This window comes from Tachyglossus aculeatus, chromosome 14 (genome assembly GCF_015852505.1).
Source record: "Tachyglossus aculeatus isolate mTacAcu1 chromosome 14, mTacAcu1.pri, whole genome shotgun sequence".
Taxonomy (NCBI): domain Eukaryota; kingdom Metazoa; phylum Chordata; class Mammalia; order Monotremata; family Tachyglossidae; genus Tachyglossus; species Tachyglossus aculeatus.
This window is the reverse complement of record NC_052079.1, coordinates 42,274,464-42,292,026: the sequence shown is the minus strand read 5'-3', so window position 1 is coordinate 42,292,026 and position 17,563 is coordinate 42,274,464. Positions and strand designations below refer to the sequence as shown.

The window sequence follows — 17,563 nt, the reverse complement described above, 5'->3', positions numbered from 1 at the left end:
TTTTTTAAAAATAGTGTATCTGACCTTTGTTGAGGAACCAATCACCAATTATTTATAACATTGTTCTATGAGAAAATCGGTTCAGACTTACTTGCAACATTTCAGTTTAACTTAAGAATCAATTGTGTCACTGGTCTCTGCCCTGTCTGGGCTGCACTGATCATAGTTTTATTTATTTCTGGATCCACGTGATTTTTTGGCACAGCACCCATTGCTAAGGAAGTCTTAAATGCTCAGATACTTCTTAAGTCATCTATCTGCCTAACTCTCAAGTGGCCCATGTCTGGATGAGAGATGCCTCTTAAATGCCAAATCCGATCCTGTTATGTAATACCCAGCAAAATGAGATTCAGATGGACTAAAAATAGTATATACAAAGTAGAAGCTGAAATCCTTCAGGGATGATTCTTTCTTTTATTTATATTGCCCTTTCTACTTTTCGCCCTCCTCCCTTCCCCTTAATACATAATTGTATACCCTATATGAACTAAGTTCAAACTGAGGTCTAGCAGAACTAATGGGCCTCATGGGATAGAAAATAAAATTCTCAGAAATGGTGTTCATGTTTGATCTCCCCACTAACCTCTCTGACTCCAGCCTCACTCCACTTCAGTCCACTCCCCAAGCTTCTGCTCATATCTTTCTAAAGCACTTCTCAGAACACACCTCCCCTCTCTCTTCAAAACCGCTCGCATATAAAATGCTAAGTTAATACCGCCTTTATTAAGAACAAATTTGGGATAGGGTTAGCAATGTGGGGAGAAAGAAAAGATTAGAATCAATTTCCAGCCACTGTAAGACACAGGGGATCAACTTTAAGTCTCCCAAGGCCTAAGCTTAAGTCCTTGTACCAAAAAAAGCAGGCAATTAATCATTATTCTGAAAAGGCAGTTGTACATATTTTAGCCATTAAAAGAGCAGCTGGGACTGAACATTTGGCTACGGTTAAGTGTCTAAAGAAAACACCAGTGAATTGGTCCCCAAATTTCAATTAGTCAATCAATCAACCATATTTATTGAGCACTTACTGTGTGCAGAGCACTATATTAAGCACTTGAGAGAATTCAATATAACAATATAAAGAGTTGGTAGACACATTCTCTACCCACAACAAGCTTATAATCTAGGGAATGGGGACAGAAATTAATATAAATGCATAAATGGATATGTACACAAGCTCTGCGGGCTGAGGGAGGGGTGAATAAAGGGACCAAATCAGGGCAATGCAGAAGGGAATGGGAGAAGAGGAAATGAGGACTTAGGGAAGGCTTCCTGGAGGAGATATGCCTTCAATAAGGCTTAGAAGGTGGGAGAGTGAGGTCTTTCAGATATGAAGAGGGAGGGCATTCCAGGCCAGAAGCAGGAAGTGGGCAAGAAGTTGGCAGCAAGATAGACAAGCGAGTAGGTTGGCATTAGAAGAGTGAAGTGTGTGGGCTGGGTTGCAGTAGGAGGGCAGCAAGATGAAGTAGGAGGGGATGAGGTGATTAAGTGCTTTAAAGATGGTGGTGAGGAGTTTCTGTTTGATGTGGAGGTGGATGGGAAAGCCCTGGAGATTCTTCAGGAGTGGGGAAACATGGACTGAACATTTTTGTAGAAAAATCATCCAGGCAGCAGAATGAAGTATGGTCTGGGGTAGGGAGAGACAGGAGGCAGGGAGGTCAGCAAGGAGGCTGATACAGCAGTTAAGGTGGAATAGGATAACTGCTTGGATTAATGTGGTAGCAGTTTGGATGATGAGAAAGACCCCTAGAGAGTCACACAACCAATTTCACACAGAGGCATTTTTACTGTAGATGTTAGATGCCCTCTGGATATTACCACTATCCGGAAGAGATCTAATCCACCCCCATCCTTCTACATTTCTGGGGAAGTACTTGATTTAACCAGGATCTAAATTGAGGTAGATGGATTAATATCTTACCATACTCTTTTTATCAGCTTTTTGAATCGTATACCCAGTAATGGCAGCATTTCCATCATCTTTTGGTGGAGTCCATGTTAAGGCAACATTTTCTCCCCAGACATCTTCAATCTTCACCACCTGGGGTGGACCTGGACGGTCTGTAAGTATAAAGTTACCATGTCAGTGTTGTGCCATTCTTGCTTGAGCAAGTCACCTTTTGTTTCCATGTTTCTCTCTCCTCCTCAAAGAATCTTCCACACCCAGCTATCAGATATTGCCAGCTTCTGCTTTTGAGATAACATTCCTCTTTTATAAAAGAATTATGTCAAAAATATCATGGAGAAGCAGTACAACCTAATGGAAAGAGCTTGCGAGTCAGATGACTCCGTCACCTTGCCCCCTTCCTAACTCACCTCCCTTCTTTCCTTCTACACCCTCCGTTCCTCTGCCGCTAACCTCCTCACTGTACCTTGTTCTCACCTGTCCTGCCATTAACCCCTGGCCCACATCCTTCCCCTGGCCTGGAATGGGCCTGCAATGCCTTCCCTCCACACATCCGCCAAGCTAGCTCTCTGCCTCCCTTCAAAGGCCTACTGAGAGCTCACCTCCTCCAGGAGGCTTTCCCAGACTGAGCCCCTTTTCCTCTCCCCCCCCCCCCGCCCACAGCACCTGTATACATATTTGTACAGATTTATTACTCTATTTTACTTGTACATAGTTACTATTTATTTTGTTAATGATATGCATATAGCTTTAATTCTATTTGTTCTGACGATTTTGACACCGATCTACATGTTTTGTTCTGTTGTCTGTCTCTCCCTTCTAGACTGTGAGCCCACTGTTGGGTAGGGAACATTTCTATATGTTGCCAACTTGTACTTCCCAAGCGCTTAGTACAGTACTCTGCACACATTAAGCGCTCAATAAATATGACTGATTGAATGAATGAATGACCTGGGTTCTAATTCCACCTCTTCCACTTATCTGCTGTGACCTTGGGCAAGTCCCTTTACTGTGCCTCAGTTTTCTCATCTGTAAAATGGGGAGTCAATCTGTTCCATCTCCCTCTTAGACAGTAAGTCTTATGTGGAACAGGTACTGTACCCAACCTGATTCTCTTGTATCTACCCCAGCTCTTAGTAGAGTGCATGGCAATGGTGTTAACGGTGCTTAACAAATACCGTAAAAGAGAGAGAATAGCAAAGTCTTTCTCTTCCATTTTCTCAGTAAATTTTGGCCAGTGAGGAAGGATCAAGATGGGAAGGGCATGAAATACTCAAGAGGTGGGACTTTGGCTGTTAGATCATCATCATCATCATCAATCGTATTTATTGAGCGCTTACTGTGTGCAGAACACTGTACTAAGCGCTTGGGAAGTACAAGTTGGCAACATCTAGAGACAGTCCCTACCCAACAGTAGGCTCACAGTCTAAAAGGGGGAGACAGAGAACAAAACCAAACATACTAACAAAATAAAATAAATAGAATAGATATGTACAAGTAAAATAAACAGAGTAATAAATATGTACAAACATATATACATATATACATTATATACATATAATGTAATCCCCATTTTACAGATGAAAGGCATTATGGGATCATAGCTCTGTAGTCTTTCTTTAACTGATTCAAACGGCCAGAAATTCCTAGGAAATCTTGAATGTTATGATAGAAGTTTAAAATAGTGCTCCTTTGCATCTGCTTCAATTAATGCAGCAGTCCTTCCAAAATAATCTCTGTTTGCTTCTCGATCTGAGCCTAGCCACGTCTACCAGCATAGATGTCCACCTCCACCCCACAGGGGTAGAGGTGGCGATTCTTCCCACGTCTTTTTCAACTAGACTTCCAGACCTGTTCCTCCCAAGTCTCTGACAAAACTGCAGAGCTTTCCCATAAAGACTCACAGGACTGGAAGGAACTCTGTGAGGTGATGTAAGTCATCCCCTGCCTCCAGGAAGAATTACAGCACAATCTTCCTAGGCAATGAGCATTTATCAATCAATCAGTGGTATATATTGAACACTTACTGTATTCAGAGCACTGTACTAAGTACTTTAATATATTAATAAAGACCTCTAGAGAGTCACAGCTTCCCGTGACAACCCAGTGTGGTTTCCAATAATTCTGACAGGAAGTTCTTGTTCAGCAATTAACCTAAATGTTCTTTAATTGTAAATCCTGGAGTAGTGAGCATCCTATAGTCTCTAGACTGTAAGCCCATTATGGGTAGGGAATGTGTCTGTTTATTGTTACATTGCACTCCCCCAAGCATTTAGTGCAGTGCTCTGCACACAGTAAGCACTCAATAAATACAACTGGCTGATCCTGTAGGTAAATGATCTAACTTAAAAGCTGGAAATTGAATTAAAAAGAATAAATTGATTAGTTTGGCATAGAACAGATAGGGGTCTTATCAATATCATCACCTGTCAAGAAAAAGGTACAGTAGAGAAGTAGCATTAAAAAGAAGGGTAATTAATATGAAATCTCTTTATACACAGACACAGACACACATAAAAAACACCTTTCTTGAACCTATTGATATAGCTTCAAGGAAGTACCCTGATTTTATTTCTCCCCAACATACCAACTATCTGAATATCTATTGTAGCACTGTCCACAAAGTTATCTACTTCCACTTTCAGTTCATATTTTCCAGAATGACTCCTTTCTGCTTTCCGGATAAATATGATGGTATCTGTTTCAGAATTGCGGATGTTTATTTCATTTTTATCCACAGGAGCCCCATTTTTATTCCATAATAACTTTGGCCTCGGTTTTCCCTAAAGGAAGGAAAGGAGAGGCAAGGAAAAAAGAAGAGTTAGCTTTAGTTGAGTACTTCAGCTCATCAAAACAAATTTCAAAATAAGTTACAATCAGATCAGACTGCTTTGGACTGATAACTATATTTAAATGTAAGAAAGGTTACCCAGAACTAGCCTCTAATTCCTGCTTTGTTAAAGCAACTCCCTCTAGGACCTAATTGGGTAAGAAACCTATAGTTAAGTACTTGACAATAGTAAGGACCAGCCATATGGATACAGCCATCCATTCATCCATATTAATGAGGGACGTAGGGGTCCTCAGGTTCACGTCTAAGGCTCTGAGAAGATGCCAAATCTCCTTGACTCCAACACTCTGATGCAATGTCTGTAAGAGAAAGTTTGCCCAAGAATTCCATCTTTCTGGCATCCTGTGCCAATGGGACACTCAGGCCTAGCCCACGGTGGTAGGGACTTTATATCCCTCTTCTTTCTCTCTACTTCACCATGACAAGGACAGTCAATGGTTATGTCCTACTCATCCTCTTGAACTTCTCCCCTTTCTTAATTCCAGCTCTGCACTTGACTTCTGGATTTGAAGTGACTGGTGTCCCGGGTCACCCTAAGATTTTGGAGAAAGAACACTATTCTTATTTTGCCACCCCTATACCAACTCCCCCAACCTTCACAGACTGGGTTTTATGAAAAATATTTGTGTAAGACCTCATGCAAGACACAGCCAAATAGCCAAGTTCTGTTAATTTTCTAAAAGAGAGAAATGGCGGTGATGACGCTTCTTTACCTTCACTTAGAAGAACCCAAGGTTGGGTGAGGATCCAGAGAGACATTTTAAATACTATGGAAGTAGTTAAGTAGGATCACTAAAATCATATTTTCTTACAGGAACTATGAAACACCCAATTCTATATTTTATAATGATACTATTTTGAAAACAAATTTCCTTTGTCAAATAATCGAAATATAAGAAACTCTTAAGTGATGAAACTTTGGGTTTTGGAGCCTACTTAGAGTACTTTTTCAAAAATGGTATTCAGTAAATTTGGAATTATATGAAAATGAAAAATAAAACCTTGTTCATTATGTACTGTGGCTTTTTGGGTCTATGTAACTCAAAAATGATAGCAGTTATAAACTTAGAATTTACTAGAACTGTAGTTCTTCCTACGACATGGAAATAAAGCTCAATATGAATAAAACTTGTCTAATACTTCAAAAAAACTCAATATTTACTAGGAAACCCAGGAAGAGAGGAAAAAAAAAAGACTTAAAACTGTAGTGAGGAAGAACTTTACCTTTTACATTTCTCAACCTGTTTTTTCTCAAACTTTTCCTCTATTTAAATATCATTTTGTGGTGATTATGTGTATAGATCAGCCATGAAGATATGTACATATCCAGGTACTTAGAGACTAAAATAAGCCAGGACAACCCTAAAGCAAATCATACACTAGGTTGAATGAAAATCTGTTGCCCTCTAAAATACATTTCATAAACTCTGTCTCTATCTTTCCCCCCCACTTTTTTTGGTATTCCAAAGGAATCTGTACTTGTGGGGAAACTCAGTAGTATATTTGGTGCAGTAAAATTAGCAAGAACAGTAAAAAAAAAAGGCTGGGGGCTTAGGAAGGGAAGGAAGTGGCATTGATTACTGTGGGTAGAACCAATGCATATTTTGTAGCTAAATAAAATTTATGCAAGGCTTGTGATTTTTGAAAGCTATTTTACACTTCTACTATGTATTCATGTATTTGGGTAATGGGCTACAGATTTTAATTCTTGGCTATATCTTCCATTAAAATTTAGTCTGATTTGGGTGAGACTTAAAGCACTTGTAGTATCATAAAGAATGTTGTCTGCTGAGTTCAGTACTTTGTTTTAAATGGAGGCCATATCATAGAATTATAAGTCTAATTATATGTAGCAATCAGGAATCCATTAAAATATGATGGCATTTCCTGAAAATAAAATTTCACAAATCTTCTCTAGTACATACATACAATATTTCTTTTTTTGGGGTGGGGGTGTCACTCATCACCTGTATCTATTTTTACATGAAATCAATACCATCTCTGGAAACAAACACATTTAGTTATTACCTGGAAAGGTATAACAAGATTCACAGCTTCTCCAACTCTCCGGATATAGGTTTGTTTTAAATGCCGAGGTATACGGATCTTCGGATGTTCTATGTGGAGGAAAAGATGTTTATGTTATAGGATTTATTTTATAATGCCAAAACAATCATGCAGAACTATTATTTTAATGATACTCTAATTATAATTTAAATGAGACCTTTCAGAGGTCGTCTAACCAGGCAATCATTTTTGAAATCACAGTATTTTGACTTTTTCTTTCTCCAAAAAGTCCTGGAATTTTAACAGGCCAAGTGGGAAAGAACATGAACTTAGTAGCCAGAGGATCTGAACTATAATTCTAGCTGAAAATTTACCAGCTAGAAACATTAAGACTATATGTACTTCAGCCACTGTTGTTATAGTCTCATTTTTTTTTCGTCACAGTATTAGTGTTTGCTAAATAGTTTCTAACAATTCTTTCAAAGAATTAAGGATTGCCTAGTGGAAATGGGTAAAAATGGTTTTACCTAAAGTTATAGCTTACAAAATGATGCAAAAAGTTTTTCAATCACTGAAGTATGAATTACTTTTTGAACATTCTTTTTGAAAAACATTTGTTCTTTTTTGCCTGTGTAGACATGGTGGGTTGCGTATAACAAGATTTAACCTAATGTCAAAACTCAGTGCTTGTTCATTCATTCAATCATATTTATTGAGCACTTACTGTGTGCAGAGCACTGTACTAAGCGCTTGGGAAGTACAAGTGGCTTGTTCTATTTTAACTGGTGCCAAGTCTGAAATGGTCTAATTTTTAACTCTGAACCGGTGCCTGGCAAGTCTGTCATTTTGGAAGAGAAGGGTGTTTAAGAAGGTGAGGTCTTCAGGGGTAGGAAAGAGGACAAAAAAAGGACAGGAGAAGGACAGGAATCAATAGTATTTACTGAGGGTTTACTGTGTGCAGAGTACTGTACTAAGTGCTGGGGATACAGTACAATACAGTTGAGTTGGTAGAAAAGATCCCTGCCCTAGAGAGAGAGTAAAAGAAGAGTTGAAGAACGGTACAGCTTACCTATAATTTCCTTGACTAAAATAGGCTGTGCATAATACTTTGGTTCACTGGCTCCAGCGGCGTTCACAGCTTTAACTCTCACAAAGATTCTGGAATCAGTCTTCAGACCAGTGATGGTATACTTAGTTTTTTCAGTCAGTTCTGGGTTGGCTACTATCCACTCCTCACCTGATTTACAAAAAAGAAAGGAAAAGGAAATGTCTTCAGCTACTTGTAGATTATAATAGTGAAAGAATTTACCCAATAACTTTTACACTGAGAACTGAAAATAGCATTCTATTAACTTGAATATTATTTTGAGAGCAAGTGGTTTGACCTGGACTCAAAATAAATAAATTACATGAATAGGAATAATTTCAGGAATAAAGAATATCTATTACGTGATTGGTGAAAATGACAAATTTCTCTGAGTTTGTAGTTTTGTACAGGTCGATTTGTTCTCTATAGAAGGGAAAACTGGATGGTCATTACACAACAAAGAGACGATATTGGGTACCTCCATGGGTTTGCAGTGAGAGATGGAAAAGTCCTCCCTCAGTGTTGATGGAGGGGAGGGGAGGATGTAGGACCATTTCACCTGACCTTACAGTCCATGGATAAACTCTAGCATGAACCTGTTTGACATACAGTGGTATGGTGGGAGGGGAAAAGGAGAATCCAGTTTAAAAATAATAACTATGAGCTAGAACACCATGTAACTTTCTTGTGAGGTGTCTAGCCATCTATTGTTATTAATGTTAATGTAGAAGAAAAATCTGTATTTATGCTAGACTCATCATTACATTGATGAGCTTAGCCATTTAGATATAATTTTTCAATGTGTTGCCATTTTACATCAGTCAGTTTGTGTAGTAGTGGTAATAGTAGTAGAAATAATATTAAGTACCTATTGTATACAGAGTACTGTACCAAACGCTGGGAAAAAATACACAAATGAGAATTAAATTTCAAGACTAGCATTTGGAAAGGGAGCCCAATTCTGTGCTCAGTTGTGATGCAAAAGGGCTTTCACAAAACACTGAGGGTAGAATTTGTCTCTCAGGCCAGAGACATTATTTATATTTGTCATGATCCCTCACCCACTGGCCCAGATCTGAACTATGCTGAGCTCTGTTGCTTTTGGTAGCTTTTTCTTTCATAGTGCATCAGTAATTGGCAAATACATGTCCCTGGAGTTTGGTGCCAGGAAAGAAATACAAATATTTTTCCTATTTTATTCCCACAGGTCACAAAAGAGTTTGGTCAGAAGTTCACATCCCTAAATCCAAGGCTGACTGTGCCTTTGTGGATAAGCAGTGTTAGAGTTGCGTGGTCAATCACAGGCTATTTCCAGAAATCTAAATCATAATGGTAAGAAAGCTTTATAGCTTTCATTGCATACTGTACCTGATAGGTCATATGTTTCCTCCCCCTTTTCATCAGAACGTGCCGATATACCTTGTGAGAGTCCATCATTAACATTAATCAGACACCCACTTTCACACAAGAGGGGTATTGGATCAGTAGTTAGCATTCTCTGTTAGTAAGTGTGCAACATATGCAAAGATATCCATCTTCCAGGGAGTGTTGGAAAAGTCAATGAGTTTACATATAGAGCTCTTCCGGGCTCAGAAAGATAAAATGTCATTCATTGGTGGCTCCTTGGGAGGAGCACTGCCGTTTCACTTCTGACAGTGATTTACAGTTGGAGGCACCAGCCACAGAGAAGGAAAGGAAGAGAAAAAGAGAAGGAAGGGAAAGAAGAAAAGAGGAATATCCATGGCATTCCCCAACTAGACAGATAAGGGAGAGAAGAAAAGTAGCAATGACTGAAGAAGAAAGGGGGCTCAGGTTAAAAGGAAAAATACCACATAGCCACCCCAAATTTCATGGTTTGACCCCCTTTCTTCTCAGCTCCGTTTCTTTCACCTCCAAACCCTTCTTCATAGCTAGGGCTAGGAGGAGTCCAGCTCAGAGCAAGAATGCTCACTGAGCCCTGTACTTCCACATGTCGGGGAAAGGGGCAGGGGAACCGTGGGCGTGGGATCCTGCCAAGGCCTTTAGTCTTCCCATCTTTCCCTTCCTGGCTGTGGCTTCTGTCCAGAGCTTCACAGAGAAGGGACGTAATTATATCCCCTAAGACTTCAGCTTTTAATTTGGTTTTCTCCAGGAAACAAGGAAAACCGGGGTCTCTCTCACTGTTGAATCAATTCACTTGGCCAGGATGTTCATCAATGGAGTTTGAGGAGCAGAAGGCTCCACTATTTTTGGTGTCTGAGGTGGCTTCACCGACAGCTCCTGATCATAGATTTTCTTGTTTCCTCCACCGTTTGTTGTATAAAGGTCCTCCTCCCTGCAGCCTACTTCTCTTGGGGAAGAGCCCTTGGGAACCACTCAAAGAAAGCAGCGCCTTACTCGTCTATTCTTCCCAAATACTCTTGATGGCGTACACAAGTCTCCTAGATTCGGCCGGGAGAGAAACCATCAATTCCCTGGAGACATAAGCTCAGGCCCTGTGCTCCAAACTAGAAAATGGAGGAAAGTCTGTTTAAATGGTGGCCTTAGGACTTGAGGTCTAACGAGCTCATGGGGAGATTGTTTAAATTGATTATGGGTTTGGAGAGGAGAAATAGATCCTTATGTCACACCTGGGCTGCTGGAAAGGGTTGCACCTTGGAGTTTCTCGTAGTTTGAGTGGAAGAAAAGGAAAGGCAGCTAGGAGAGTGTGAAAGTAAGAAAGTAGATGACAGAAAATATTCAGAAAAAAGTGAAAGCAAAATGAGCTAGAGAAGGCAAAAAAGTATTCAAGAGAGCAGGAGAAAAATAAGAAAAGAAGAGAAAAGGGAGAGAGGAACAACTCAATGAAAACTCTGTAGCCCTCCAAATTTGAACCACTGCAAAGGAGAATGAGAGAATGAACTAGTGGGGGTGGGTGGGAGTTTAGGGGGAACACAAAAGTTGTTTAATTCCAAGGGGATAAATTTTACAAAGAGGAGAGAACCAGAGTGGAGGAAACCTTGGATAAGAGTAATGATAAAGTATTGCAGGCAGGGATAACAAGAGAAAAACACAGGATCTTAAATAGAAAAGAGTTGACTTAGAGAATAAAATCTGAAGTTTTCTAAAAGCATTAAATATTATAGAAAAATTAGTCTGGGGGAACAGCCAGTGAAAAAGACTGAAGAAAAAGGACAGGAAGATAAAGAAACAAGAGAAAGAAAGAACTACAAGAAGAACAAATAGATACATAAGTTAAAAAAAACTGTCCTAGAAAGCTGACTCCAAAATGTTATATGGCAAAGTATCTACATAAATAAGATTGACTATGTATATATACCTATGTATATATGGCTATATATGCATATATATACACACACACACACAGACACACACACAGAATTAAGTAAAATACATTTTCATTGTATTTTATCTATGGTGGGTAACATCAAAATGACAGTCAGCTATCATTTTGTTGTATCTTCTCAGGATTTAAACCTATCAGAAAGAAAAAAGTAAAGAATTTGCTCCATTTCAAACACACACCAGACTTGTGGTCAGAAGCCCACAAAATATTTAAGACTGGAAAATTAGGATTGGCATTATCATAAACAGAATGGTGAGTTAAGAGGAGTCCTGAAATGATCAAGAATGAAAGTTAAATGTGAACAAGAATAAACCCTTAAAGAGATAAAATGCAAGGCAGTCCAAGACACAGGTCTGTACTTCCTTGAATAGATTTGTATCACCGGGGTGACTTGGATAGGGCTGGGACTCCCAGGAAGATGCCCCTCCCCCCAAAAACTCACTTCGGTAATACAGGTACCGTCATTTGGATGTGGATTACAATTTCCAGGCATCAGAAGTATCAAGAGCAGGTAACGATGTATTTGTGCATGTTGAATCTAGATTGAAGGTTTATTGTACGTGCTTTGTCCTTCTACATATCCCTCCTCTTCTTCCCCCCCCCACCAGGGTTGGATGTTTCCAGATGAGCTCCTATTCTTTCTTGCAGTCTCCTGCCATAAGAATTTTCTTCTTTCTCTTTCCTTCAGTGCTTTTGAATCTGCAGTACTTGCCTTCCATCACTGACAAGTTTCCCATCTGTTGCCTTTCTTGCCTTCATTTGCGAGACACTTTCTCAAAGTATGTGGGTTCAAGAGATTATTTACAAAAACTGAGCGTTTCAAACATGGTGATGCACTTTGCTCCTGTCTTCATGAGGGGAAAGAATTTTACAAAACTTCATAGTGAAGCATTAACCCAAGACCCTTTAGAAGGAGATACACTGTGACAAGTTTGCTTACCCGCTTTCACATGCCAACCATCCTCTTCTCCAGCTCTCTGCCCTGATGCTACATTCTGTGCCTATTCAGGACAAGACTCTTGATGAGCACCCCACAGAGAGACAATGGGTGCCTTGACAATATTCCACAAAGAATCTTTATTGGGTTGGAGGAAATACTCTAATACATTTTCTCCATTGTACTTACACCTATGTTCTTATTTCACTTGGCCATTTTAGCCTCACATTTCTTATCTCTTTTTAATGATTTTTTCTTCCTAGAGTACCTCCTATGAAAAGAGCCTGCCAATTTCAATAGCTGAAATACAGCATTCTTTATTGTAGTAGTTGGAGGGAAAGGCAGATGAAGCTTAATTGAGGTAAGTCTGCCCTGGGCTAGGTACCCATCATCCCTTTAATTTTCATAAAATTACTCAGATGGATTCAGTGTTGGCCCCAGCCCAGGGCAAATCCAGGTAGAATTTTCGCAGGTACAATCCACCCTGCACCCAATTTATTGACCCATGACAGAATTCAATTCCACAAATTCAAGGACTGGAAGTCCTGAAATTGTTATAGAATCCCCCCTTTGCCATGACGGCACAATTTTCTGACCTGTTTCCCTAAGATAGCCAGAAGAGGCAACTCATATAGAAACCAATTCATTACTGTACAGAGCTAACCTGGAAAATATCCAAAAGGAGAGATAGATGGAATTACATTTATCTGGAAGAATTCTGCTAAATCTCGGGCACGGTGTGAGAAAGGTGATCTCTCAAGGGAAAAAAAAAATAGATGAAAACATCTCACCCCCTTAATTGTGCTCATCATTTTAACACAAAGAAGACACTTGTTACTTACTTCCTTCAAGGCAATACTCTACTACATAGCCATCTAAACCTGCCGCGCCAATCTGGTCTGGGGGCCGCCATCTCATTGTCACGGTAGTATCAGTTATAGAGTCAACTGTCAAAAGAGTGGGTGGACTAGTTACAGCTAAAAAGAAAAAAAAAGGACAGTATTAAACTAGGCCCTGGTAAGAAATTGGATCATATTAACAGGAAAATCTTATTAATAGGAAGCCCAACTAGAGACATATAGGACTGCTGAAATCATAACCTGTGGAATCCAGGACTGAACTTTATTGAGCTAGACCAGATTATGATCATCTGCCACTTGATGACAGCAAAGCCAAATACACATCTATTCTCCTGATGACATCTCAAATTGACCATCCAACACATAAATGAGCTAAATCAAATGAAAACAAATGTGGTTGAATTAAAAGGGATTTATAAATCTACTTAAGGTCTTTTTGTAGTCAAGACGTTGTTAAACTTAAAATCTCGAAAAATGTTTTGTTTAACCTCAATTAAAGTTGAATTAAACCAGGTAAACCTCTGATTTTTCTTACCCTGATAATATGCTATGTATAAAAGTGAGATTTATCGTCACAGCCTTGTAGATGTATCAACTGATTAATTTCAATAATAGGTGGTCATTTCAAAATCTTTACTAAACTGATTGATTGCCCCCATCCTATTCACTTTCCAGTCTAAGAAAAAGCTAATTTTCATGGCTGTTTCAACAGAACCATGGTACAGTTTGAGAAAAAACTGGAAATTTGGGGATATCTGAATCTGATTAAATAATTTTAGAGATTTGTTCCAGTTACTAAAGCTCTCTTTGCTTAACTGCAAGCCAGACTGTAAGCTTGTTGTGGGCATGGAATGTGTCTACCAACTCTGTTGTATTGCACCCCCCCAAGCTCTCTGTACACAGTAAGTGTTCAATAAATACCATTAACTTCTCTTGCCTGTAAAATAGATCATGAGCAGTACAGTTGAATGGCCATTATTAGCTCTCAAATAACTAAGGAAAAACTAAATTTAATTAAATCCCACCATTAGTGTTAAATTAAGAGGAGGGAATAGAAATCTATTTTTATTAGATTGATGGCATTTGGTTTTGTTGGGGTTATACGATTGTTAATAAATCCCATCGCCAGTACTTAAATCATTTGTGATTTACAAATTTTCTAAAAATCATTAAACAGATATAACCGTGATAGAAAATAATTGTTTAAGTCTGTGGTTGAAGAGCTGACTTTTTGAAATATTAGAAGAATGAAATACTTATGCCACTGAGTCAACTAAAAATAGAAAAGAATTTTGGAAGAAGGCAACTTATACTCATTCTACAATCAATTGCTCACCTGAAAACCCTTACCATGGCTTTTGCTAATTTGAGGAACCCAATCCTTAAGAACAAAAAAAGCATCCACATACTCTGTAAGCTCTCTCTAGACTATAAGCTTGCTGTGGGCAGGCAACATGTCTACCAACTCTGCTATATTATATTCTCCCAAGCACTTAATACAGTGCTCAGTACACAGCAAGTGCTCAATAAATGTGATTAATTGATTTGATTGCTTAAATGTAGGGCTTTGATCACTTGTTGCCAAAAAATAAAATCTCCATACACTCTATTAAGAAAAAAGTGGTGAGCATTTCTTGTAATTAAGCTTGGTAAATTCATTTTACATTCCTGTATAATCTCCTCAACATACCATATTCCTTTGTACTCACCCAAAGGAACAAAAGGCTTTGAGGGTATACTGGGCTTGGAAATGCCAATAGCATTAACTGCGAATATTCGAACTTCATAGGCAACCCCTTCAATCATCTTCTTGGGCTCAAAAGTGGTTTCTTTACAGAGGTCAAAATTCAGCCTCATCCACCTGGAACTTTGCTTCTTTTTCCTTTCAATAAAATACCCTGTAGATAAACAAAATAGACACTAAAAGGTCTCAGTTGCTAAAATAAACTACTGTGGTTTTTCACAAACTAAAATTACTGTGATTTCTCACAATGGTCTTAAAATAAAATATGTAACTTAAAAGGGAACTGGATTACATTTGGAATAGTTGAAACAGCCAATCATACCTGAAAGAGTTATGTAAATGATCTACATAGTTGCTGAACATCACTGAATATCTTTTAGCACAAAAAACAGAATTTAAAATACATTGTAAGATAAAAGCCCATCTCTGAAATAACAAGGATTTTCATGTAATCTCTGATGTTTTCAACAGAAACAATGTCAGGTGATTTATTTTCCTCACACATGAAATGGATTTACCTAAGATTGGAGACCCGCCATCATTCACCGGGGGCTCCCAGTTCATTATGCACCAATCATCACCCACGTCTGTCACAGAAGGAGCTACTGGAGGATCAGGAATATCTGTTACAGACAGAGCAAAGTTATCACTTACTTGGAAAAGATTATTCTGCAAAAAACCTCTCACAATCATAATGCATTCTGAGCCCTGGTTTCTCCCCCTTTGTGGGCAGTCTGGTTGTAGAAAATCACTCAACCAAGTTTGCTCCTCTCAGCATCACTATCTCTCCTTAGAAGCAATTTCTCCTTCCCTTTCCACATTGCCTACTTTGGGGTTGGGGCAGGGTGCCAGAGTAGAAGGGAAGAAGCAGAAAGGGGTGGGGGGGGGGGGGGGGGGAGAGGAGAGAGAGAGAGAGAGAGAGAGAGAGAGAGAGAGAGAGAGAGAGAGAGAGAGAGAGAGAGAGAGAGAGAGAGAGAGAGAGAGAGAGAGAGAGAGAGAGAGAGAAAATATACACACACATCTACTGCAGTGAAAAAAAGAGCTGTCACCACCAGGATACATTGGGTAAGTAGTAAACGGGGCTGTGATGCTGCTTATTTTGAAATTGCTCCTCCTCTTCTCTTCCTTTCTTCTTCTCCCTCCCTTCCTGCCCTTGCCACTAACCACCTCTTCCAGACTCAGCCCTGGCTGGCACTCTTTCCCCAGGGGGGGATGCACAGTGGCTGCCTATGTACCCTTCTATCCATATTGAGGCTTTGACTGCCTCAGTCTATAGGGATCCATAATTTGCCCCACCCACGGTGCTGTGGTTATTAGCAGTACCATGAAGCCAGTGTAACTTTATTGACAGAGTTCCTCATGTTTGGTGAATTCCCCAAGTTCAATCAATTTAGAGTCAGCTTTACAAATTGATAATTCCCTTTCTCCCATCTAAAAAGGCTCGATTTTAGCATTCCTAGTGAAGTATTCGCCTCTACCACCCCCTCCAGATTCTTGTAGCCGTCATCTACCGCCCCCCGCCCCCCCCCCCCCCCCCCCCCCCCCGGCCCCACCTCCAACTTCTGTAATGATTTTGACCCCTTCCTAACCTTTCTTCTCTCTTTTTCCATGCCCACTCTGATCCTCGGAGACTTCAACATCCACATGGATATCCCTGGTGACTTCTCTGCCACCTGCCTTCTATCTCTCCTTGACACTGCCAACCTCTTGCTCCACCCCACCTCGCCCACTCACCAACTTGGTCATACCCTCGACCTCATCATTTCCTACCGCTGCACTGTGTCCACCCTCACCAACTCTGAAATCCCTCTTTCTGATCATAATCTTCTCACCTGCCTCCTCACTCACACTCCTTTCCCCTGTAAATACATACTACTCCCTCACAGAGATCTCCGCTCTCTTGACCCCATCCATCTTTCTGAGCGCCTCACATCCCACCTCGCCTCCCTCTCCTCTCTACCCAATCTTGATGATCAGATTACTGCTCTCAACTCTACCCTTTCTACACAGCTAGACTCACTCGCTCCCCTTTCCCTTTACTGCTGTCATACCACTAACCCACAGACCTGGATCACTGCCACTGTCCGCCTCCTTAGCTGTTATGCTCGAGCTGCCAAACGTTGCTGGTGAAAGTCTAAACACCATGCCAACCTCGTTCACTTCAAGTTTATCCTTTCCTGCCTTAACTCAGCCCTCTCCTCTGCCAGACAAAACTATTACTCCTCCCTTATTGACACCCATGCCCATCATCCCCATCAGCTCTTCCGTACATTCAACTCCCTTCTCAGGCCCCTGGTTCCTCCCCCTCCTCCTTCCCTCACCCCCAACGATCTGGTCTCCTACTTCATTAATAAAATTAAATCCATCAGGTCCGACCTCCCCAAAGTCACTCTCCCGCCCTTCTCCAATCCCCCGGCTCTCAACACTCTCTGCTACTCTCCCATCCTTCCCAGCAGTATCCTCAGAGGAGCTCTCCTCCCTCCTCTCAAGTGCTACTCCGGCCACCTGTGCTTCTGACCCCATTCCCTCTCATCTCATGAAATCTCTCGCTCCGTCCCTTCTCCCCTCCTTAACTTCCATCTTCAACAGCTCACTCTCCACTGGTTCTTTCCCCTCTGCCTTCAAACATGCCCATGTCTCTCCCATCCTAAAAAAACCCTCTTGACCCCACCTCACCTTCTAGTTATTGCCCCATCTCCCTCCTACCATTCCTTTCCAAACTTCTTGAACGAGTCATCTACACATGCCGCCTCGAATTCCTCAACACCAACTCTCTCCTCGACCCCCTCCAGTTTGGCTTCTGTCCCCTACATTCCCTGGAAACTGCCCTCTCAAAGGTCACCAAT

General features: G+C 40.3%; 1 protein-coding gene and 1 long non-coding RNA gene across 6 annotated transcripts in view; one reads left to right on the top strand and one right to left on the bottom strand.

Moving 5' to 3' along the window:
- Nucleotides 1–17,563, bottom strand: part of MYBPC1 (myosin binding protein C1) — a 90,408-nt gene that overhangs the window by 10,869 nt on the left and 61,976 nt on the right. For all 5 annotated transcript variants that reach the window (XM_038756535.1, XM_038756536.1, XM_038756539.1 and 2 more), the window contains 7 exons: nucleotides 15,236–15,340; nucleotides 14,683–14,871; nucleotides 12,956–13,090; nucleotides 7,834–8,001; nucleotides 6,786–6,874; nucleotides 4,494–4,689; nucleotides 1,922–2,061 (listed from right to left, as the gene is read on the bottom strand). In XM_038756535.1, the coding sequence (XP_038612463.1) occupies nucleotides 1,922–2,061; nucleotides 4,494–4,689; nucleotides 6,786–6,874; nucleotides 7,834–8,001; nucleotides 12,956–13,090; nucleotides 14,683–14,871; nucleotides 15,236–15,340 (1,022 nt within the window). The remainder of the gene's footprint in view (nucleotides 1–1,921; nucleotides 2,062–4,493; nucleotides 4,690–6,785; nucleotides 6,875–7,833; nucleotides 8,002–12,955; nucleotides 13,091–14,682; nucleotides 14,872–15,235; nucleotides 15,341–17,563) is intronic.
- On the top strand, nucleotides 1,943–13,376 carry LOC119936948. Its single transcript, XR_005453886.1, has 5 exons — nucleotides 1,943–2,063; nucleotides 9,059–9,183; nucleotides 11,299–11,428; nucleotides 12,377–12,474; nucleotides 13,173–13,376. It is a non-coding gene; the product is annotated as an uncharacterized LOC119936948 (long non-coding RNA).